The 26,563-nt window shown below is 38.3% G+C and overlaps 1 protein-coding gene across 1 annotated transcript; it reads right to left on the bottom strand.

Annotated features, from left to right (window-relative positions):
- Positions 1-202: 202 nt before the first annotated feature.
- Positions 203-4,859, bottom strand: LOC141637253 (uncharacterized). Its single transcript, XM_074446817.1, has 2 exons — positions 4,708-4,859; positions 203-674 (listed from the first exon to the last, which is right to left on the bottom strand). The coding sequence occupies exons 1-2, from the start codon at positions 4,857-4,859 to the stop codon at positions 203-205; spliced, it is 624 nt and encodes a 207-aa protein (XP_074302918.1).
- Between the last annotated feature and the right edge of the window lie 21,704 nt (positions 4,860-26,563).

Below are 26,563 nucleotides of genomic sequence, written 5' to 3'. Positions count from 1 at the left end.
TTAAAGTCTTCCTTCCTTAAGAACGAACTTCGTCCCCGAAGTGCACACCCATACCTGTAAAACCATGACTACTACCCAGACAACTCGAAAACAGCACCAATAATACCCCAAAACATAACTAAACTATGACCACAAAACCCGGGCAAAACCCAAAACTGATCTCCAAACTACCCAAAAATATATGCGATCATCTCCTACCTCCTTAAAAGAAAAAGATTACAACCCCTAACCAAACATACCGATCAAAGAGATGTGGATAACGCTCCCTCATTGCCTCCTCCGGCTCCCATGTAGCTTCTTCAACGTTATGCTTAGACCATAACACCTTAAGCAAAATGGTTTCATCGTTCCTTGTTTTGTGCAACTTACGATCCAACATTTCCATTGGCATTTCGACAGAAGTAAGCGCTTGATCGAGCTCAATATTCTCCACCTCAAGCACATGAGACGGATCACTCACATACTTTCGAATTTGTGACACATGGAACTCATTATGCACCCGATCAACTGCTGCTGGCAAAGCTAGCCGATAAGCCACTTCACCTATTTGATCCAAAATCACATAAGGCCTTATGAAATTCTGGCTCAACTTCCCTCTCTTTCCAAAGCTTATAACGCCACGCATAAGTGACACTTTCAAAAGAACTTTGTCACCCACCTGGAAATCAATATCCCTGCAATGCAGATTCGTATAACTCTTTGCCGATCTTGGGCGGCCTTTATCTTTTATCGAATCAAATGTACTTGCTCAATCATATCTTATACCATTTGCGGTTCCAAAACCACAGCTTATGCGCTATCATCCCAACACACCGGAGTCCTACACTTTCTCCCATACAGTGCCTCAAACGGTGTCATTCCAATACTCGTGTGATAGCTGTTTTTATATGAAAACTTAATCAAATCAAGTCGATCTTCCCAACTTCCATGAAACTCCATCACACAAGCTCGCAACATATCTTTAAGGGCTTGATGGTCCTCTCAGTTTGACCTTCTGTCGCAAGATGAAATGACGTGCTCATCTTTAAAGTAGTTCCCATGAGATCCTGCAACTCTTAACAAAACCGCGATATAAACCTCGCATCTCTATCTCACACAGTATTCTTTGGTACCCCATGTAGTCTTACCACATGCTTCCTGTATCCATTAGCCGGTTGAATCTTACTCCAAGTATATTTCATTGGAATAAAATGAGCTGACTTTGTCAGACGATCGACAATCACCCAAATCATATTATTACGCTACTGAGTCCTCGGTAAGCCCACAATAAACACCATGGATATCGACTCCCATTTCCACTCGGGTGCCTCAAGTGACTGAATCTTACCTGGCGGTCTCTGCTGCTACCCTTTGACTCTCAAGCAAGTCAAACATCTAGCCTGGAACTCCGCTACCTCTTTCTTCATTCCGGGCCACCAAAACGTCTTCCTTAAATCCATATATAACTTGTCACCTCCCAGATTCACCGATAAGGAGTACAATGAGCTTAAGTCATAACTACTTTTTTCAATTCGGCATCACTAGGCACAAACCACCTCCCATCGAATCGGACACTCCCTTCTGTATGGACAGAAAATCTCAAAACCATACTGTGGACATGGGCCACCTGCAAGCCCACTTCGATCCGTGGACATACAGCGGTCTTTTGAAAGCCACGCTCGGCGGCGTAAAAATGCTTTCGACCGGATCATTTTAGATCGGTCGGTTTCGCCTCGGTAAGGGTCTCGAAACGATTAGAGATGTTCGGAGTCGCCACCAAGCATTTGTGGGATGCCTGGAACCCGTTCGAAATCCACTTTATACCTCGGTCAAATTAAAGCACAAAGCAGCGTTTGACATAGGTACTAAAGATAAGGAAATCGTCCCTATTTAGCATCCTATCTCTAGAATGACTCTCGTACGCCCTGGATAAGGTCATCCACTATCCAAAGTTTCCGAGTAAGCGGTGAAGGTACGTATTGGGAAACCCTTTAATCAGACACCCAATTCCGTCCGCGTTAGCGGCCTCTACTGATCGATCTTGGTTGGTTGAATGCAAAAGTTGATAAAACGGTTTAAATGCATGAATGCGCATCCAGTGATTTAAACCTAACATGTGAGAGCTTTCTAAGTTGGTTGATTTAATCCAAGTATCAAGTATAAGATGTCGAGTTGGATTAATGATTGATTTGCATGCAAGACAGAAATTAAACATCCATTTACCGTATTAGGTTTAGGGTGCATAACATGATCCATTGGTCTTAGTAAGGCATTTTGCAAATATGATTTTGAATTGTTATCTGATTCGTCCTATATCCGGGCTAACCGGAGTCGGGATCGTCCTAGACTAATGATGGAAAGGAACAGACCCTGTACAAGATGGCTATATGAGGCGCGAGCCAGCCGGCGATACAAAGGGCCTCACTCTGGTTTTGAAAATGAGAAATGGAGGGCCTGTTTAGGCGCGGGTTAGCCCACGGTTTATGTGCCGTGTTCTGACCTTTTAGAAAACGTTATAAAACGCGTTGAAAATGGGTATTTGAACCCAATTTTATTTGAAGGGGTCGTTTAGACCGCATTTGTTGATTGGAAGAACTAGACTCGAATAATCATCATTATTTGGATAATATTCGGTGTTGGGTTCGATTTGACAAACTTGACATGAATAGTTTTGAAAGTAATTATGGACTAATTGTTTTAAGTAATTATGACTTTGTGGTTAAAACAAATGAAATAAAATAAAATAAAAAGGGTTCGAAAGTATTTGGAACGGTAAAAACCGATTACAAATATGAAAATGAATTAAAGGGAAATGACGAGAACAAACACGGTTGGTCTCTGGTCTGAACACCCCATTTAGGCGCGGGTAAGCTAGCGACCTAAGGGGCTTCTGCCTCAGACCAAAAAACAGTTTTGGCTCGTTTATTCCATGTTTTGGTTCATGTTATGCACGTTTTAGCATATTATAGTCATGAAACAAATGAAAACATAATAAAAGAGGATTTTTACACCCTCATACTTACATGTTTGGTTATGGCGAGTGACCGACGTAAGTGTAACAACTCGTTTGATCGGAAAAAACTCTGTTTAAAACCGTTTTGGTAAGTAAAAAGAGTGTTTTTAATATTAGTCTCCGATACACTACTCTCACACTAGTGGCTATCTTGTAACACCCCCAGCTTACCAAGGCCTACCTTAGTAAACGGAAGTGCTACCATCTCGGTTATCCGAGATAAAGTATATCAAATAGACCATCGAAGAACTTATATTTCAAGTAAGATAGTTTAATCAAATTACATAACCAAAAATGCTAAATCAAAAATAAAATACAACTGTAACCCATGTGACCAAATATTCTAACTCAGCAGAAGCTAAAAGACTCGGTAGAAGCTACAGATTATGGTCTCGCAAGCGTCCCATCCAAACCTTCATGTATGCTCAACAACAAAACCTGCTAGACTTCTACTAACCATACCCCAATGGATCACCGCAGGTTTTGGAAACAAAGGGTCAGTCAACTACATAATCAATCATGAGCTACAATACAACAACCAATACAATTCAATCCTGCAATAAACAATCTCCAACCTCCAAATACAAATGTCTGAACCGCAGCCCAGACATGTCAGGTTATGCATCGCAACAGGTACCCACAGTGCTAGTGGTAGACTGTAGCCTTGCCACCTTAGTCTCGCTCATCGTAACGAGCGGACTCAGATCATTAATGTTCACATCCCACCTAGTGACGGGAGCCACAAGGCGCAAACATGGGGTGAAGCCCATTTCCCGACAATCGTTCCACAATCAATAGCAACAATGTCAACAATATCAAAATATCAAAATATCACAATAATACACATTAATGATAATCACACATTTCCACATCAACTTATAATCAATCATACAAAAAGCTGAGTAGGGAAACCCCACCTAATTCACAAATTCCGTAAATGAACACAACAACGAAGCTAGAACTTCTCCTCTACGAAACCGTCACCTAAAAAAGATAATCCAGTAATACCACATCACAATCCATCACTAACTAACTAATTAATCCCAATCTTAAACCAAATTAGTGTTTCAACGAATGTAAAATTAATTGCAAAAGAAATGAGACTAATACTTAAAAATCGATTGACACAGAACACGGAATCCGCAACTAAAGCTAGATTATGCTTGCTTGATGATTAGAGTAATTAGGGAGGGTTTAGAGAAATTTTTTAGGTTTAGTAAAGTGATTAACGAAATGATTATCGAATTATATATAATTCCCTAATTACTCTAATCAAATTGCGGAAAATATAACTCGTCAGACCGGGCACTCGGTCGAGTACCAGATATACTCCACAGAGTACGTCCTACTCGGCCGAGTGTCTCACTTACTCGACGAGTGCACCTAAGGCAGTAGCCTGCCTTAAAACACTCGATGATCCACTCGGTGAAGTATAGCCTACTCGATCGAGTTCACTATACTCAGAAAAGTGTGGTATTAAAGTCTTCCTTCCTTAAGAACGAACTTCGTCCCCGAAGTGCACACCCATACCTGTAAAACCATGACTACTACCCAGACAACTCGAAAACAGCACCAATCATACCCCAAAACATAACTAAACTATGACCACAAAACCCGGGCAAAACCCAAAACTGATCTCCAAACTACCCAAAAATATATGCGATCATCTCCTACCTCCTTAAAAGAAAAAGATTACAACCCCTAACCAAACATACCGATCAAAGAGATGTGGATAACGCTCCCTCATTGCCTCCTCCGGCTCCCATGTAGCTTCTTCAACGTTATGCTTAGACCATAACACCTTAAGCAAAATGGTTTCATCGTTCCTTGTTTTGTGCAACTTACGATCCAACATTTCCATTGGCATTTCGACAGAAGTAAGCGCTTGATCGAGCTCAATATTCTCCACCTCAAGCACATGAGACGGATCACTCACATACTTTCAAATTTGTGACACATGGAACTCAGTATGCACCCGATCAACTGCTGCTGGCAAAGCTAGCCGATAAGCCACTTCACCTATTTGATCCAAAATCACATAAGGCCTTATGAAATTCTGGCTCAACTTCCCTCTCTTTCCAAAGCTTATAACGCCACGCATAAGTGACACTTTCAAAAGAACTTTGTCACCCACCTGGAAATCAATATCCCTGCAATGCAGATTCGTATAACTCTTTGCCGATCTTGGGCGGCCTTTATCTTTTATCGAATCAAATGTACTTGCTCAATCATATCTTATACCATTTGCGGTTCCAAAACCACAGCTTATGCGCTATCATCCCAACACACCGGAGTCCTACACTTTCTCCCATACAGTGCCTCAAACGGTGCCATTCCAATACTCGTGTGATAGTTGTTTTTATATGAAAACTTAATCAAATCAAGTCGATCTTCCAAACTTCCATGAAACTCCATCACACAAGCTCGCAACATATCTTTAAGGGCTTGATGGTCCTCTCAGTTTGACCTTCTGTCGCAAGATGAAATGACGTGCTCATCTTTAAAGTAGTTCCCATGAGATCCTGCAACTCTTAACAAAACCGCGATATAAACCTCGCATCTCTATCTCACACAGTATTCTTTGGTACCCCATGTAGTCTTACCACATGCTTCCTGTATCCATTAGCCGGTTGAATCTTACTCCAAGTATATTTCATTGGAATAAAATGAGCTGACTTTGTCAGACGATCGACAATCACCCAAATCATATTATTACGCTACTGAGTCCTCGGTAAGCCCACAATAAACACCATGGATATCGACTCCCATTTCCACTCGGGTGCCTCAAGTGACTGAATCTTACCTGGCGGTCTCTGCTGCTACCCTTTGACTCTCAAGCAAGTCAAACATCTAGCCTGGAACTCCGCTACCTCTTTCTTCATTCCGGGCCACCAAAACGTCTTCCTTAAATCCATATATAACTTGTCACCTCCCAGATTCACCGATAAGGAGTACAATGAGCTTAAGTCATAACTACTTTTTTCAATTCGGCATCACTAGGCACAAACCACCTCCCATCGAATCGGACACTCCCTTCTGTATGGACAGAAAATCTCAAAACCATACTGTGGACATGCGCCACCTGCAAGCCCACTTCGATCCGTGGACATACAGCGGTCTTTTGAAAGCCACGCTCGGCGGCGTAAAAATGCTTTCGACCGGATCATTTTAGATCGGTCGGTTTCACCTCGGTAAGGGTCTCGAAACGATTAGAGATGTTCGGAGTCGCCACCAAGCATTTGTGGGATGCCTGGAACCCGTTCGAAATCCACTTTATACCTCGGTCAAATTGAAGCACAAAGCAGCGTTTGACATAGGTACTAAAGATAAGGAAATCGTCCCTCTTTAGCATCCTATCTCTAGAATGACTCTCGTACGCCCTGGATAAGGTCGTCCACTATCCAAAGTTTCTGAGTAAGCGGTGAAGGTACGTATTGGGAAACCCTTTAATCAGACACCCAATTCCGTCCACGTTAGCGGCCTCTACTGATCGATCTTGGTTGGTTGAATGCAAAAGTTGATAAAACGGTTTAAATGCATGAATGCACATCCAGTGATTTAAACCTAACATGTGAGAGCTTTCTAAGCTGGTTGATTTAATCCAAGTATCAAGTATAAGATGTCGAGTTGGATTAATGATTGATTTGCATGCAAGACAGAAATTAAACATCCATTTACCGTATTAGGTTTAGGGTGCATAACATGATCCATTGGTCTTAGTAAGGCATTTTGCAAATATGATTTTGAATTGTTATCTGATTCGTCCTATATCCGGGCTAACCGGAGTCGGGATCGTCCTAGACTAATGCTGGAAAGGAACAGACCCTGTACAAGATGGCTATATGAGGCGCTTGCCAGCCGGCGATACAAAGGGCCTCACTCTGGTTTTGAAAATGAGAAATGGAGGGCCTGTTTAGGCGCGGGTTAGCCCACGGTTTATGTGCCGTGTTCTGACCTTTTAGAAAACATTATAAAACGCGTTGAAAATGGGTATTTGAACCCAATTTTATTTGAAGGGGTCGTTTAGACCGCATTTGTTGATTGGAAGAACTAGACTCGAATAATCATCATTATTTGGATAATATTCGGTGTTGGGTTCGATTTGACAAACTTGACATGAATAGTTTTGAAAGTAATTATGGACTAATTGTTTTAAGTAATTATGACTTTGTTGTTAAAACAAATGAAATAAAATAAAATAAAAAGGGTTCGAAAGTATTTGGAACGGTAAAAACCGATTACAAATATGAAAATGAATTAAAGGGAAATGACGAGAACAAACACGGTTGGTCTCTGGTCTGAACACCCCATTTAGGCGCGGGTAAGCTAGCGACCTAAGGGCCTTCTACCTCAGACCAAAAAACAGTTTTGGCTCGTTTATTCCATGTTTTGGTTCATGTTATGCACGTTTTAGCATATTATAGTCATGAAACAAATGAAAACATAATAAAAGAGGATTTTTACACCCTCATACTTACATGTTTGGTTATGGCGAGTGACCGACGTAAGTGTAACAACTCGTTTGATCGGAAAAAACTCTGTTTAAAACCGTTTTGGTAAGTAAAAAGAGTGTTTTTAATATTAGTGATGTTGTAGTGGTCGAAGTGGTCGGTCAAGTGGTTTAATGCACGATGACGGTACCAAACAATGTGTAAGGCTCGTGTTTACGATCGGTAGGTCGTAAATACGCGTCGGGTTGTGACTTAAGAAGTCGAGTCGAGAATGTTAAGGGAGAAAAGAAGGGGCGTACACTCGCGTAAGTCTCAAATGGGTGGCATTTGAGTGGTATTTATTGGGAAATAAGTGGTTGTGTGAGTTTTGAGCGACGTGGCCACTTTGGCTGCTCAAAGAGGCGCGAGCCACGTCGCGGTTCTTCGAGTTGTGTTGTCACTTTCACAAGAAACACAATCATGATTTGTTCTATCCTAGGTTTTGTAGTCACATGTTTGGTACTTGACCAACATGAATCCGGGAAAACTTAAGGTAGAAGGTTTGAAATGTTTAGTTTTTGGTGGTTGACTCGGTTTGACTCGTTGTTGGAGTCGGGATTTGAATTTTTGAGTCGGTTTTTGGTCCGGTGTCGGTTTTGACTCTAGTTAGTGTCATTGTGACCTCGTCGTCGTGCATTAAACACTACAGGTATTTTTGAAATGTTTTGAAAATTTTATTTTCGAAATCGTTTTAAGTTTTCCGACGTAAAGTTGTACACAAACTGTCGATCAAACGCCGCGATTCCAAAGTAAGTTGTAGTCCGATAATCATCGGGTGTTTGTTGGAGTCTCAGCAGATACTGGGTATCTACAGAGCCCCCACTTTGACTGAGGCTTGGACAGGGCGAAAGTCAAAGTAGAGCCCCCAGGTCAATCGAAGATTACAACCTGGAGACCCAGGCGACGGCGAGGCGGCTCGAAAGGATTCGGGCCAAGGACCTGCCGTCGGGAAGGGCGACGCCAAGGCGACTCGAGGGTACGAACCAAGGACCTGTTGTCGGGGACAGTTTAGAGTCTGCCGACTATCCTTGCAGGTCGTTTAAAGTCCATTAGACTACGTACAAAGGCTCGCCAACCATAGGAAGGAGTCATACCTGAGGCATCTTCGGATATGTCCTTGCACGTTTGTGGATAAAGGCTCGCCAGCTGTTGTAAGGAAATGTACCCGAGGCATCTTCGGGATATGTCTTTGAAAGGTTTCGGACAAAGGCTCGCCAGCTGTGATAAGGAAATGTTCCCGAGGCATCTTCGGGATCTGTTCTTGAAAGGTTGCGGACAAAGGCTCGCCAGCTGTGAAAAGGAAATGTACCCGAGGCATCTTCGGGATCTGTCCTTGGATGTTTGCGGACAAAGGCTCGCCAGCCGTGATAAGGAAATGTACCCGAGGCTTCTTCGGGATGTGTCCTTGACGTTTGCGGACAAAGGCTCGCCAACCATGAGGTGGTCGATTAATGGACCGTGAGAATAGCCGCGTCAAAAGGGCTTGTTTGAAGGTAGCGGACTCGCGATGCCGCTGTGGAAATAGTGACTTTGAATTTTCACTATCACTGTTTTTGAAATGAGCGGGTTCCGCGGGGAAGCCCCTTGCTTGTATTTGAAGGAATAGTGAATTTGGGATATTCGCTACTCGTTGTTCTTCTTTGAATTTGAAGAAGCGGTTTCGATCGCCGTCCGTTTGAATTTTGAAGGAAATAGCAAATTTTAAATATGCTATTACGTTTGAAGTGTGACGGTTTATGTGCCGCCGTTGACATTTGAAAGAAATAGTGAATTTGGAATCTTCACTATTAATTGAAATGACGGTTTATGTGCCGCCGTCGACATGTGTGGTGAAAATAGTGGAATTTAATTCCCAGCTATTATTTTGAAAGTGACGGTTTTAATTGCCGTTGTTTGAAAATTTGAAGAAATAGCGAATTTTGAATTTTCCCTATTATTTTTTAAATTTTTGAAGGAAAATAGTGAATTTCGATTTCACCATTTTTTTTGAAATTGGCGGTTTTGATCGCCGTTTGCTTGAAATTTTCGAAAATAGCGAATTTAAATTTTCACTATTTGTTTTTGTCTTTGAGAAAATGATGACCTTTAATATCGTCAATGAAAATCCGAATTTTGTTATGTGGAAATTGGGCCAAAGCCCAAAATTCGCTGAAAGAGTAAGGGACGCCTGATTGAGGCGCGAGCCACCTGGCGAACCAAAGGGGCTTCCCTTTTTTCTGTAAAAAGACGCGAGGTTGGACTGCATCTCATTTGTCATTTCGTCTTCTCCATATTTATGTATTTCCTCTTGAATCCATTTAAACTTCTAGCTCGCTTGAATTCGTGCCATCATCAACAATGTCATCTCAAGGTATGTATTTCCTCTTGAATCCATTTAAACTTGTTGATCTTTAGCTTGATTGAATTTAGGGCGGAATTTACCCTAAAAAAATCGAATTGGGCGTTTTTGATTGAGCCCATTTCGAGTGAAATTGATGCTTGTATTAGGTTAGAAACCTGTTTAGGAGTATAGGGGTGCTTTTAGTTTACATTTTGGTCCCCGTTCCCGCTCCCTATGCTTGAAAAACGTGAGTGAGGTGAGAAACCGTCTTATTTCGTAACGCCAACTTTATTTGCTTGGGTAGTGGGTCCCACTAGGTTGCATTGTAGTTGGGAAAACTCGTATTTGCCATTATGGACCTTCGTTGGGTATTGTGCGCAAAATTGGATTTTTGCCTTTTGAGACGGGCTTGAGTCTGACAAAATAAGCACTCGTTTGAGCTTGAATTGAGTCAGTTTGCCTTGAAATGCACCTTATTGGTAGTTTAGGTCACTTTGAGGTGTGATAAAATCATGTTTGCCTTTTTGCGGTCGTTTTTGAATTTTTGACCGGTTTGGGCTCAAATTACCATATGAATTACCTTTTTGAGCCGTAGAAAAATACCTCATTGTGTCGGGAATGTATTTTGGTTTGTTGGCGGACCCTATAGGGGTCTTGAAATGCCGTTTTTGTGGTTTTGACTCGTCTTTTGCTTGAAAAGATGGGCGAGTCGCTTTGTTTTTTGTTTTTTTTTGAATTGTTTTGTTTCGTTGGATTTTGGGGCGGGATTGCCCTTGTTTTGTATTGCAGGTTGTTGTTGTTTTTTGTTTTGTTTTTTTGGATTTGTCCATTTCATGCCGTCGTAATGCCGAAATTTCGGCTGACGTTTTTCTGTTTGTTATGTTTTTTTATTGCAGGGTATCGTTTGGGACCTATGGGGTCTGTTGTGGAGGCTTTGGAGGAGGAAGACGATCCCGGAGGGGGAGAGACGATTGTTTTTTGTTACAAGCTTGGTTGTGTTTCTGCCTGGCGGCCTTTGCCCGGCCAATGATCGGGTATTGATCGTTGGTCGTTGCCTGCGAAGGTCCGGACGTCCGATGAGTGGGGTTCAGTAGGAGTGTGTTATCCCACGTTGCCGCTTTTGATCGCTGTTGAATTCAGCTGAGTGGGGTTCAACATCGGGGTAGCATCTGTTGTCCTGATCCCTCTTCACCCTCGAATTCTGACGATTTTAGGCCAACGTCGGGGTAGTGCGCTGAGTTACGAGCCTTGGCTATCGCGTTGTCCAAAATCTGCCAGGCGCCATTTTTCTTTTTGTCGTGGAGCGGGAACGAGGTGTTACCGTCGTGGTAACCACCTCGGCTTCCGTTGTTGCTCCTCTGTTCTCTATGTTGCTCCCTTTCTTTTCTGATTGGAAGGGTAGGGAGTGCTTAGTTCGGTAGATGGCGGATAGCCCCCAGTTCGTCGTCTTAGGCCAGTGTTTGTATGATAGATGGTTGTTTTAGGCCAGTGTCTGTATCAAACGTATGTGGACGCATTTTGCGTGAGGCGGTTTGTATATATGTGCTTTTGGATTGTAGCTCATTTTGTGACTTTTGGCTTTTTTGTGTTTTGTTTCGGAGGAGCGTTGTCGGCTGTCAATTCTCCTTTTGCTTTGCACTGGTTCCTGCATCGTTAGTGTAGAAAAACAGGCAACAGATAGCACATATGCAAAAATGCAAACACGTTGAAGCATTTGATTGAGAACACGTAAAGCATTTGATCGAAAACCAAAATTACCCAAGATGACTTGAAGTTAAAATTGAAATCTTGAAATGAATTTTGAAAATTCCGTGACAAATCGTCACGTTTGGAATTCAAAAGGAATTGATTTGAAAATTTGAGCAATTAACTCGTGTCGTGAATTAAATTGCGTCGAAATTATTGAAATTGACTCGGAAAATTCAAACTCAAAACGTCGGGAAAAAATTTTAAAAAAGGATTTTTACGAGTATATTTGATTTTTTATTTCTGAGGTCAAGACTCGAATTTGTGAGCGCTTGAATTTTTGAGGAAAATTGACGTCGTGTTATCAATTTTCGATTTTCATTTTTGATGGAAAAGCGAAAAAGCGAAAAATTTTCGGAATTTCGACTGACATGAAATTTTCGGAATTTCGACTGACATGGAAATGATCGATCGCGGATCGGGGCGACTAGCCCTTCCCCCCTTAAAAAAAAGAATGAAAAATCCGTATGTTTAAAGCTGCGTCATGGAAACCGTGTCGAAATTCGTAAAACGCAAAAACAAGGAAATGTGAGTGTGAGGAAACACAAAAAAGTCCTGAATCATCCCGAAGAGGCGCGAGCTTCCTGGCGGGAGGTTTGAGGTGTCAGGAGAAAACACAAGTTGAAAGAGACAAGTCAACAACGGGAATCCTTGGGAAGCTTCAAAGAGGCGCGAGCCTCCTGGCGATGGAAGCCAACTTTCCCCTTTTTCTGAAAAACGCGTTGATCATTTTGTATAAATAGGGACGTTTGCGCTTCATTGTTTCATCATCCGAAACACAAAAACATCTCTACAAAACGTCTTCTTCTTCCACAAAAATATTTCATGGATTCTTTTGAGAACGCATTGCGACAATGGTGCCGGGATTTGTCGCCTCCCGAAAAGTATCAACTCGTTTGCATGGGAGTTGGTCAATTGTTGGTGCTTCGTCAAGTCAAGGTGCAACCTTCATCCCTCGAAGCATGTTCTCGGTTTTAGGATTCGAAACATCATGTTTTCGTTTTCCCGAAAGGTGAGCTTTGTGTTGGAATATGTGTCCTCCGACAATAATGCGATCACGACTGTTGATCATGATGATCACATGTTTAAGTCTCATTAAAATGAATACAATTGGGAAGTAATATTTATTCTTTGTCAACTGGTCAACATATATCGGTAATGATTGGCTGACTAGAGTTTGACATTACTGTCGTGTGACGGTGGTGATCAGTTGACCCCCTAGGTCATACCTAAAGGGCAATACTCTTAATTGATTATTTAATTAATCGTATAATGTTACGAGTTAATTAAATTACTTGAAAATTGACGGATGATTTTTGGAAGTAAAATTTACGTATCATATTGAAATGGGATTAAATAAGGTACGGTCTGAGTAATTGAATTGTATCATTACTCGGATGAAATAAATTGTTTAATGTAACAATTAAATTGAATGAAATGTTATAAATACAATCTGTTGTGATTTATAAATGGTAAAATATTTTGGCACAAGTAATTATGAAATTACTAAGTCGATTTTGTATATGACGTATTTTTATTAATACGTTGATTTTTAATGTGATAAAAATACATAAACAAATATATGTGACATGTGACATGTAACATATAGACAATTGACAAAAATAATATGGACACCATATTATGCAAAGGGCCGAAAATTAGAAGGTGTTTTAGCTAATTATAAGTTGTGTGTAATTAGTGGAAAACACAATGATTATATAGCAACCTAGCCATGCAAGCCTATTGTTCCTTGTGAAGAACAATTTCTCCATGCATTGGCTCACCCTAAAGCCCCTATTACACGGTTTTTGGGAAGAGAAAATGATCATTGTTTTCTCTTATAATTTTACCTAATAATACTCTAAAATGTTTTAGATTATTCATTCATTCAACTCATCCAAAAATATAAGTTCTAGAGAAATAAAATCCTCTCTTTATCTCTCATCAAAACCGAAAATACTTAAGTGTTTATAAATATTTTTGGTTCAATTTTCTACTATAATTAATATTATACTAGTCTTGTAATATTAATTAAATTAAGAGGAGCCTTGGGTATATTACATAGGGAGAGATCTTACACTTAGATCTTTGTTCTTCCATTGGAAAAGCTCAAGAACAAGAAGAGAAAGGTGATCTCTCTTGTGCCCTAATAGCCGAAATCTACTATGTAAGGACATGATTTCTCCTCTATTTTATTATATTGTTGGCATGCATAAGATCCGTTTTAATTTATGACAAATAAATTTAGACATATATGAGTATGTTAAAGTGTATATGAATCTACATTTTCTTTCAATCGGTATCAAGAGCCACGGTTGTTTGCATGCAAATTGGTTAAAAGTTTTTCCGAGTTATATGAATAACAAAATAAAACTTGTAAAATTTGTGTTATTATGATATATCACGAAATTATTACATGCATGTTAATATTTCTGGTCCTAAAGTGTTTTAGGATATTTTGGTTAATTTTTCGGATTTTTATTGTTCATAATTTACAATAATGGCATTTAAATGTGATTTTATGAATAAAAATGTCATTTTTGGTCGAAAATTAGCTATACTTCGAATTTTAAGTTGATCTTTGGATATGTTATCACATATATTATTTTGAGATAACCTGTAATTTTTCATAATTTTTGCACTTGTTATGCTCGAAAAATGAATTTTTCATTATTAAATACGGATTTAAGAGAATAATAGGTTAATATGAGTTAAATTTCGAATCTGGTCATAGAAAATTTATATGTTGTCACATGCAATTTTACAAGATGTGTGTAAAATAATTGGCTATAAAGAAGTCTTTTTGCATGATTTATGAATTTTTGGAGAAAAATAGCATAAATAGTGACATTATTAGTGGAAAATTAATAAAATATAATCTATGACTTAGGAAAAACGTCTAATGTTGCATTTTATTATATTTTTCAGATCTAAAATTGAAAAGTTAATGAAAATAATTTTTCCATGTTTTTATGATTATTTTATTAAATATCGATAAACCGCAACATTGTTTTTCCGGAAAAATTTTCGAAATTTTTAACCTAAGATTTTGAACATTATGAGTGTCATGGAATTTTTCCAGAATGTTCATGAATTTAAATTTCAAATTTTGAATTTATTTGAAATTTTTGGATTTATTTGAAGTTTAATAGCTTATTTTTGTAATTTTGGTCCATTTATGAACAATTTTGTAAATAAAAGTTAATTATGGTCAAAATTATTAGTGAAGACTATATTTTGAGTCCTAAGAGGTTAGGGTAATTAACTTATGCATAAATATGAGTTTATGTATTTTTGTGATTATAAAATGTTGAAATCACGCAAATCCGTAAAAACCGAGTAATATACGATATTGGCTAATTAAAAGGCGATTTAGCATAAAAATTGAGCATGTTCATACATATTATAATGCTGCATTTTTCTTTATGATTGTCATAATTTTAATTTATGTAATTTTGAATTATGTAATTTTACTTAGTATGGCCTTAGATTTTAATTGGTATTTCCCGAAATGTATAGGAATATCGATTCGGTTGTAATTTTTATTGTGATCTCGTATCACCGTTTTGTAATTTAATAGATTTATTTTATTTTAGTTACAAATGTATAATAGGAAATTATGTAATTTATTATGTAATTTTATTCATTCCGGAGTTCCAAAAGACGGATTACTTAAAGAATGGCGATACATAAAGACGGTGTTACCTCGAGATGTGTGCCACAACCGAAGTTCTAGGGACCAATGGAGTTGGTTTCCGAATATGTAATAGATTAATAGTTTTTCTATTTTAGGAAAGGCCATACTAGGATTTTTATCTTTTTATGCTTGCATTTTATTTTATGTCACATGCATCGCTAAATCGCCATATCTAAACATGCATTGTCTTATTTTATCGAGTTTATCGACCGTGTCAATTCGAATTATCGTAGTTCACCGCTTTAGTTCACTTAAAACGTGATAGATAATAAATTGACATGACCTCTCGCTAAAACAATTAATTGAGACATAGCCTTACCAAATAGTAGAAACCATGAAAACCTATTTCGCGAGGGAGTGCGCTCGGCCCCACCGGGGTACAAACCTTGTTACGTAGGGGAAGTGGGTGATGAATGTTAATCCACCGAATTCATGTTGATGAGGGATGTATCGGCCCCACCGTGCCCAAGTTAATGTGGGTTTGGATCATGGACACATTTATTCGAAATTTGGATTGAACTCAACAAAAGTATTTGATAAGGGATGTATCGGCCCCACCGTGCCCTTGTCGATGTGTTTTGGGCTATAGATAATAGTTAATGTAATATTATCGACCAAGAGTTCTAAAAGTAGAATCGATTAAACGTTAATCCACCGAGTTATATTGATAAAGGATGTATCGGCCCCACCGTGCCTAAATCGATATGAATTTGGGTCTTGGAATCATTTATCTAGTTGGGTAGAGGTCACTAGAAAAATGCGTAAAACTTGTTTAAATCATACATTTTTACGAGTATAATTAAAACGACATTTGTTTTACTCCTTATATTTTGTTTTGTAGACCACTTCTTTTTCATAACAAATGGCAACACCAACTCCTAATGCTACACCACTCGCTACTTCATCTTGGCTCCGATCCTTTATGGATCGATGTAAACTTGAAAAGAATGGGTCAAATTTCTCCAAATGGGATGCCCAACTCAAATTAGCCGCCGAAGGTGACGACAAGCTTCGTTACCTTACCGAGGCCTCTCCACCCGAACCCTCCACTAGGTCCACCGCGGCCACTAGGGAAGCCTATGAGGCTTACCAAAAGGAGTCCGCCGCAATGAAAAATGTCTTAATATTTGCAATGGAGGCGGACCTCCAAAGGAGAGCCTTCAAAATGGGCAATGCTAATGAGATTTACTCCAAACTTGTGACCATGTTTTCACAAACTCCGCGGATCGTCTAATATGAGGCGGCCGCGGCATTCTTTGATCTCGACTTCAAAGAGGGCCAAAAGGTTAGCCCTCATGTGCTCAAACTCATGGAGCTTGTCGAGACCTTGAAGATTCAAAAGGTTGAAATCCCCAAAGAACTCATCGTAGATAGGATTCTACACTCCTTGTCTAAAGTAAAGGCATATGTGCAATTCCTGGTGAATTTCAACATGCAAGACAAGGATGTGTCTCTTGAGGAGTTGCACAAGTTACTTGTGCAAGCCGAGAGGGACATGGGGTTAAATGTGAACCCTCCCAAGGATGTGCTTAACATAAGCACAAAGAGTAAGGGGAAGTTCAAAAAGAGTGCAAGAAAGGGTAAAAAGCAAGCTCCCATATTCACCAAAGCTAAGTCTTGTGAAGCTAGCACCTCCAAAGTCAAGAAGGGTCCTCTTGACAAATGCCATTATTGTAATGGCATGGGACATTGGAAAAGGAATTGTTCCAAATACCTTGGTGATATCAAAGCTGGAAAGATCACTCCAAAGAGGTAAATGACTAACCTTCTTTTTATGTTTCAAATTCAACTATGGTATTATGATGCAAAAGTTGTGATAATGTATCTTCCCTTTTTATTGTAAATAGGGCCTCCACCAAGCAAAGACAAGGGGAAAGAAAAACAAGCATGATAAACCATGGAGAAGCTAAGGATAGCTTTTATGGAGCTTTGTTTTTCATTGTCTTATTTTAAGTTATGTTTTGAATTTTAGAACTTTAAGTTTCCGTGTTCGACATGGAAAGGTATTTTGGATAATGGTTTGTATTTTGGATGATGGTGACTTGGTTTGCAACCCACGTCACCCGTTTTATCATTTATCCTTTATGTTCTAAAATTTCATCTTTAAATGCTTGCGTTTTGAAACATAAGATTATTCACTTAAAAGTGATCCCATAGACAATTATAATGACGGGTTTCATTATATGTCCACATGCTTAAGGCTTGTGTATGATCATTTATAAAGTGACTTTGAGTCTATGAACTCTCTTAAAGGTATGTCAACCACCAAGTACACATATGAAATCAATAACAATTAGTCAACCTATGAGGTAGTTCTTCTTATAATTCAACATCATTAATTTGTGTCTCATATGCTATCTTTGAATGCTTAGTGTATTCATTCTAAAGATAGAGTGGGAGAAAAATGAGGACACAACACACAAGGCAAGACAACACACAAGGCAAGATATAATTGTGTACTTGTGTAAATGAAGATCTACGCAAGAGAGAATGATTTGAATGAAGGTATATCTATTTACATAGTATACCAAATAGATGAGATCTATAGTCTCAAGTTAGTTCTATATGACTAAGGAGACCAAGTGTAGTAATCGTAAGAGTTTATTCTCAAGATAACTACACGAGGAGACCAAAAGAAGTTTTGGAAGAAAAATGACTAATGTAAAGTCTTAACAAGCTTTTGACTAAGGTTATGAATCATTTGACCAATAGTTTCAATCATGAGTTTTACTTAAGAGCCTGAATGAATCATAGTAACATACTAGTTATGATCAAGTTGCAAAGTTTGATATTCCGATATCTCCTATAGCCAACGTTTTAACCACGCAAATGTCATTGTTTAACCTCGCTATGAAATGGTTAAACCTCCTTCCGAAAGGGTATTCCAAAGGACCTATTCTAAATATTATTTGTATTTGAATAATGACATTGCTACACATCATTATGACATGAGTGTGTTAGAGATTTAAAATCTCTTTCCGTAAGGTTGAGATAAGACCACTTCAAAATAGGCATTTTGAAAGGATATGATGGGAACATATATGGTTTTATCCTAGTAACTTGGCAAAGCGATTTATATTTATATTCTTGACAAATTTCGATTGAGAAGTCAATTTCGAAATATGTAGAATTGAGTGGGAGTTAGGAAATTCTCATGTGAAGACATGGGATTTAGTGGGAGCTATCATCCTTGAATGTATAAAACTCATTACTCATTAAAGAATGACGAGCTAATACCTTCTTTCATAAAGAAGCCTTCGAGTTTTCAATTCTGGATGAAAATGGACAATGATGAATCCAATTACATCATGGGATGTTGGATTAGTATTAAGAGATACACATCACATCAACATACGCGTAGGTTATTCGTATGAATGAAAATGGGATTACCATTAGCAGTCATGGTAGTTCATTGAACCTAAGAACGGTTGATCTCATGATTATTAGTAACTAATGTTTCCGCCATTAGAATAATCATGTACATGTCCAATTATAAATCATATGCATAAGAGCATGATGATAGACTTGGTGAGCCAAAATAGAAACGTCATGAATTCTCAAGTAGAATCTGATGAGCGATTTTAGTGTTTGACGAAATGTTCTATTGTGTGTCAAGAGGTTGCACATATTGTAGAAAATCCGAACACATATGAGGATTTATTAGAATCCCAAATCTTTCAAGCCCAGAAATGAGAAATGAGAAGTTTTGGAAAGATGCTTGGTTAAGTAAGAGGTTATTCAAAACAATCTTTCCTAATAAAGCTAGGACTTGTGAGAAGTACTAAGCTAATAATCTTGTCAATTGTTACAAGATTCTACAAAACATATACCTAGTGCATTGTGTGTGGATGGAATACTTGATCGGTACAAGTTATATTATTCATCGCAAATTCGTTCGTTATGAGATGATCGATAAGAAAGTTCTTTCAAGTTAAAGAACCAAAACCAAGGTCGAGAACCTTGATGTGTGCTTGGTAAAATTCATGGTATGAGAACATGAATGTGAAGGAAATTGCAAGTGTAAGAAGTTTGAACACGTGGACACATGGGATGTTAAACTTCTATTGCAATCAATAAGTGTTTACACTTATGATAAACATCACAAGGTTGTAATATGATATTGACTACCCGAGTGTGATGTCGACACTTGTCGTTTGAGTTATTATTAACTCACCTTGAACATTGTTATATCCAAACGGGTTGTAGAGACAATTGAACCCCGTTAAAGTGAACATGGATTAACATTGTTTTTGCCCATAGTTACTTATATGAGGTGACGTCTCGAAGTGACTAGAGTGTGATGCGATTGATGGCAAGTTCAAGTGCCATAGAGTCATGTGAGATGACTAGTCGATCACATAGGCAGATTGTTAGGAACTTTCTGTCGGGCCTTATGACCGCTTATAGAGTTCTGGCAAATTTATATAGCCTGGTCGTGGCGAGAGCTACTATAGTATTCGAATGAGTCGATTCTTTTGACTAAAGACTATTTGCCTAAGATGGCACAGTTTCAGATTAACTTTGATTTGTGTTACTACGACCTTCGTAAATGGGGTCAAATGGGCATATTTTGGGTTATGATGGCTGTGGCTAGTCGAAGGGAATGAGTGCGATAGGAATTGTCCACCCTTGTCGTGGTTATAACAATATCTCGGGCCACTCGAGGAGTAATGAATCGAAATGCGTGGCCACGCTCGGATGGCATCCAGAGTGGATAAATCCGGTCAATCAGTTATTCTCCAGATCGAGGAAACCACTCTCGATATGATCACTTGCAAGTACGACCTGAAAGACACCTTGCATTGAGTGGGAGATAGTAATAGGACAAGAGAATTGGTGACGCACACTTGTCGAGGACAAGTGGGAGATTGTTGGAATATGTGTCCTCCGACAATAATGCGATCACGACTGTTGATCATGATGATCACATGTTTAAGTCTCATTAAAATGAATACAATTGGGAAGTAATATTGTTACTGTCAACTGGTCAACATATATCGGTAATGATTGGCTGACTAGAGTTTGACATTCCCTGTCGTGTGACGGTGGTGATCAGTTGACCCCTAGGTCATACCTAAAGGGCAATACTCTTAATTGATTATTTAATTAATCGTATAATGTTACGAGTTAATTAAATTACTTGAAAATTGACGGATGATTTTGGAAGTAAAATTTACGTATCATATTGAAATGGGATTAAATAAGGTACGTCGAGTAATTGAATTGTATCATTACTCGGATGAAATAAATTGTTTAATGTAACAATTAAATTGAATGAAATGTTATAAATACACTCTGTTGTGATTTATAAATGGTAAAATATTTTGGCACAAGTAATTATGAAATTACTAAGTCGATTTTGTATATGACGTATTTTTATTAATACGTTGATTTTTAATGTGATAAAAATACATAAACAAATATATGTGACATGTGACATGTAACATATAGACAATTGACAAAAATAATATGGACACCATATTATGCAAAGGGCCGAAAATTAGAAGGTGTTTTAGCTAATTATAAGTTGTGTGTAATTAGTGGAAAACACAATGATTATATAGCAACCTAGCCATGCAAGCCTATTGTTCCTTGTGAAGAACAATTTCTCCATGCATTGGCTCACCCTAAAGCCCCTCTTACACGGTTTTGGGAAGAAGAAAATGATCATTGTTTTCTCTTATAATTTTACCTAATAATACTCTAAAATGTTTTAGATTATTCATTCATTCAACTCATCCAAAAATATAAGTTCTAGAGAAATAAAATCCTCTCTTTATCTCTCATCAAAACCGAAAATACTTAAGTGTTTATAAATATTTTTGGTTCAATTTTCTACTATAATTAATATTATACTAGTCTTGTAATATTAATTAAATTAAGAGGAGCCTTGGGTATATTACATAGGGAGAGATCTTACACTTAGATCTTTGTTCTTCCATTGGAAAAGCTCAAGAACAAGAAGAGAAAGGTGATCTCTCTTGTGCCCTAATAGCCGAAATCTACTATGTAAGGACATGATTTCTCCTCTATTTTATTATATTGTTTGCATGCATAAGATCCGTTTTAATTTATGACAAATAAATTTAGACATATATGAGTATGTTAAAGTGTATATGAATCTACATTTTCTTTCACTTTGTCCTCTTGCCGAAGAAGTTGGAGCCATTGGTGGGTGGCCGGGTTGTGTTCCGGTGCTTCCACTGACTCGGTTGTGCTACAAGGAGAAATTTCATTCCAAATTGGGCTTATCAACAAGCCAAATCAACTTTCTTCTTGCTCCCCATGGTGTGGATATGTTCGCTCTTATCAACATCTTTTCAAACCGATTAGATGCTAATGTCTCGAAGGTGGCTAGGAGAAGGGCTCTTGCATTTTGCCTTGTCCATGTGTACCTCTTTGTTGATGTCTTGAAGAAGGAGGGGCCAAAATGTCACAGTAGCATGACCCTTATTCATGTGATTGAGCAAATGGAGCATGGTAGAGATCCATCATGGTTGGTGCTTGGAGAGATCATCCAAGCTTTGGACACGGAAGGCTCTTGTGGAGAAGCTCCCTCTTTCGGATCCCCAAGGATCCTCCAAGTGTGGCTATTGGAGAGGCTAAGGTATGTGGAGCCTCCGGTTGATTCTTCTTCTTATTCCTTCCGTCACCTTACCATGAGGAAGAAGTTGTACCCGGATAGTTTCGCTTCAACCGAGGCCTATTGGGCCGTAAGATTGGCGGAGGAGGGTGGTCCTCATATCCGTTGGGTCGTGCCGTGGTGGCACTTGAGGTCCTTCACGGGGTTGCCCGCTTCGGGTGCTAGTCCTCGTTCTTTGATGGTGGTGGGTTTGAAGGTTGTTTCCTTCATTTTTCCCAAAAGGCTCATGAGACAAATGGGGCGTCAAGAGAAGGTGCCTGCTCAAGATACTCTTGTCCAAGAGAATATTTTCCGGAACTCCGAGCTTGTGGAGGTCTTCGACATGGGTGACTCCCGCTTATGTCAAGTGGGCACGTGCTCCATCCTTGGAAGAGAGGTCCAAATTCTGTAAGGACGAGGTTGTCGACTTGAAGTATCGAGAGGTTGGCAAGGCCAACCGTGCCTTCTTTGAGGAGTATGTTGATGGAGCTACCCCCGATGTGATGAGACCACCGAAGTGAAGGAGTTCCGGCCCCAAGAATATGGTGGGCCGTGCATTGGCTCGTCTTGGGTCGAATATGGGGTCTTGTGCTAGACCGGAGGCCGTCGTCGTCTTAGATTCGTTGAGGATCCGTTCCGAGGAGGAAATCCATGCTAGGCGGGCAAACAGGAAGAACAAGGGGAAGATGTACCCCGAAGGAAAAGGCAAGGGTAGAATGGAAGAGTGAAGACCTCCATTACCCGTTTTATTATTATGTTGTATTATTGTTGTGAGTTTTTATTATGTTGTACTAGCTAGTTATTGTGTGTTTTGTGCTAGTTTTATTATGTGAGGTGTTTTAGTTGACACCTTAGCTTTCACAAGTTGTAGACTCGTCGAGCTCTATTTGTTGAAATTGCAATCCCTCCCCTTATTAATTAAATAAGAGGATTGCTCGTGTCGAAAATTGTGAACACTTGTTTCTTCCATCCATTTGGTGAAGGCAATTCAATTTGAATCGTCCTAAACATTTGCACTTGGGAAAGTGGAATTTTGTGGGAAGGGAGAAAGACTCATTTTTGTATTTTTGTGGGAAAGGGAATGTTTTTCCCTTTTCCTTTTTTTTGGGATATTTTTTGTACGTAGGGATTTTTTGTATGGGGATGGTTGTTTTTGATTGCGGGGATGGTTGTATCCTTCTTATGTAAGAAAGAACAGCCTACGTATTCACTGTTGGAAATCTATATCTCTTTATACACAACATATTCATATATGTTACATTTTAATTTAGTCATAAAATTAAAACTAGATCTTATGCATGCAAACATAAATTACAAGAGATGAGAAAACATTTTCCTTACTATGGGATTTCGGTTTTATGGGCACCAACAAGATCTCCTTCTTGTTAGTGCTTGAGCTTTACATGAATATAAGGATGATCCTCCAAAAATCCCAAAATAGAGATTCTCCTCTTGATTGCACCGAAGATTATCCCTTATCCCCACTAAAAATATTAGCTAGATATTAGTTTAGTAGTTTACCTTAAAATTGATTACTAACACTCATATATTACACTAATAATTTTAGTAATCTTTTATGAACAATTTGAATCAAAAATCTCATGTTTTGATGAAGATTAAAGAGAGAAGAGAAAATTCATGAACTTTTGCATGTGCTATATTAGAATGAATGAATAAGAGAACTAATTCCCTTAAAACTAGAGGAGGGTTCAAGGTTGGGACTACCAACATAGGGCATCTTACTTTCTCTTTTTGTCTTCACAAGAATTAGGTGTGTAAGATGTGTAACAGTAGGTGTAAGGCTTGTTGTAGGTAGGCCATGATTAGGTTATTTTATCTCATAAAATAATTCACCCACTAACACCTTCCACCTCCATTATTTCGGTCCATATACATAAAATGGACTACCATTTTATTTTGTCAATTTGTCATTTGTCACACAATATGTCCATGTAGTATGTTACATGTTATTAATTAATTTGATGCATATTTATCACATAAATATCATTTCATGAATTAATTAAATTACGTACAACAAATTGACTAGTGATACTTGATCACATAAATAAAATGGGTCATAAAATTATAATTCACAACATCTTGTAATTATAATTAACCATTCATTCTTATCTTTATTGTTTCACAAACAATAAACATTTTTAGTAATAAAGTATTTCAATTACTAAAATAAATCTTATTTAATTCCATTATAATAAGATATCAATATTCTCTCTCGCAAATTGAATTGTTCAATTTTAAGGAATTGATTAACTTGTATCGTCTTACAATTAATCAACTTTACGGATAAGGGCATCATCCTTTAGGTGTGACCTTAAGGGATCAACTGACCACCACCGTCCCACGACAGTAACGTCAAACTCTAGCAAACCAATCGTTACCGATTAATGTTGATCAGTTGACTATAAAATGAATCATCCCTTACGTATTCTTAAAAATGAGATTTAAACATGTGATCATGATGATCGACAATTGTGATCGCATTATTGTCGGAGGACACATATTCCAACAATCTCCCACTTGTCCTCGACAAGTGTGCGTCACCAATTTTCTTGTCCTATTACTATCTCTCACTCAATGCAAGGTGTCTTTTGGGTCGTACTTGCAAGTGATCATATCGAGAGTGGTTTCCTCGATCTGGAGAATAACTGATTGAACGGAATTTATCTACCATAGATACCTTCCGAGCGTGGCCACGTATTTCCAGTTCATTACTCCTCGAGTGGCCCTGAGATATTGTTATAACTCTGACAAGGGGTGGACAGTTCCTATTGCACTTGTTCCCTTCGACTAGCCACAGCCATCATAACCCAAAATACGCCAATTTGACCCCATTTACGAAGGTCGTAGTAACACAAATCAAAGTTAATCTAAAACTGTGCCACCTTAGGCGAACAGTCTTTAGTCAAAAGAATCGACTCATTAGAATACTATAGTAGCTCTCGCCACGACCAGGCTATATAAATTTGCCAGAACTCTATAAGCGGTCACTGCCCGACAAAGTGTTCCCAACAGTCTGCCTATGTGATCGACTATTCATTTTCATATGACTCTATGGCACTTGAACTTGCCATCAATCGAATCACACTCTAGTCACTTCGAGACGTCACCTCGTACAAGCGACTATGGGCAAATACCATGTTAATCCGAGTTCACTTTAACGGGGTTCAATATTGTCTTTACAACCCGTTTGGATGTAACAAGGTATAAAAGGAGTTTTTTAGATTTAAAAAATTGAATGACAAATGTGATTATCACATATGAATAGTCAATGCCTGATTACTACTTCATATTCTATAATCCAGTTTGATCTTGAATGTAGTTGTTCATCTCAATTCAAATGAAATGACATGACTCATCATGTTAAGCCTATGAGAAGGCTTTGATTAGTAGGTTTTATCAACTTCTTGTACATTACTCAACCTTACTACATACTCGTTTTCCTTTGTAATGTATACATTTGCATTACAAAACTTTCTGAGTACGTGTCTAGATCCAATCTAGACATAAGCTCTCTAGCCTTAGAATAGCTCCCACTGTTTTCACAATGTGCGGGACTCATCCTTTTGCACATCTCATGATTGCAAGTGTACTCAATTTCCAACGATTCTAGAAAATCTATTTCTTAAATAACATAGCCACAATGGTATCTTAACCATCCTAATGTGTTTTGATTATGGTTTTGTCGGAAACCATGCGCAATCTCAATTGTCAATTGTCACTTGTGTAACACCATTACACAAAATTGCATCAAAAACACTTTGCATTACATCCTTAATGCTTCTGCAAGCACTTAAGGGTAATCTTCATGGCTTACTTGGTAACTATTACTTAAATTCAATTTGAAACAATTCATCATACTCAAAGTATATGAAGTGTTATACATCATTTCCTATTTAATTGATTCGGCAGCGGAAGCAAATGGAATCAATCAAATGTGTTCAACTTGACTGAACTAGTCATGAATCTTATCAACATAAGACTTCTTATTTGACGCTAATATTATGTGGATTTATCTCCATAAATCCGGATATTAATGATGTATTATATTACTCCAAAAGTCTTAAATCATTCCCAATGATCAATATGTCATTCACATATAAGACTAATTAAAATTTCCGTAACTCCAACTAAACTTCATGTATAAACATAACTTCTCAACCTATTGAGAAAAGTTTTATCACATAATCAAAAATGTTGATTCCAACTCATTGATGTCCTACTTAAGACCTTCTCTTAAGTTTCACATTATCTTAGGATTGCAAGAATCTACAAAACTCAAGGTATGTATTGAATACATTCCTTCTAATTGAAGAAGTGGGTTTTAGATTCACTTGCTATATGTATATCATCATAATGAAACACAATCCCTAAGATGATCCAAATAGACTTAAGCATTTCAACTAGTGCAAAACCCTTTCCTACCAATCAATCTTTGAAATCTCTCTTTATTAGTGCAAAACCCTTTGTCACTAATCAAGCCTTTTATTTCGGATTTTCATGGCTCTAAGCCTTGTATTGAGTTGTGACTTAAACATTCTCATCTAAGTCATATGTTCATTACTTTCTAGAAGTAATCAACTTGAATCAAACAATTTCTTTGTAAGTTGCAAGCTCTTTACTTTCTAAAAGTAACACTAATTCATCATTTTCAACAAGTGATGACTTTAACTTCCCA

This window comes from Silene latifolia, unplaced genomic scaffold (genome assembly GCF_048544455.1).
Source record: "Silene latifolia isolate original U9 population unplaced genomic scaffold, ASM4854445v1 chrun_scaffold_16, whole genome shotgun sequence".
NCBI lineage: Eukaryota > Viridiplantae > Streptophyta > Magnoliopsida > Caryophyllales > Caryophyllaceae > Silene > Silene latifolia.
This window is presented reverse-complemented; position numbering and strand designations above follow the sequence as displayed.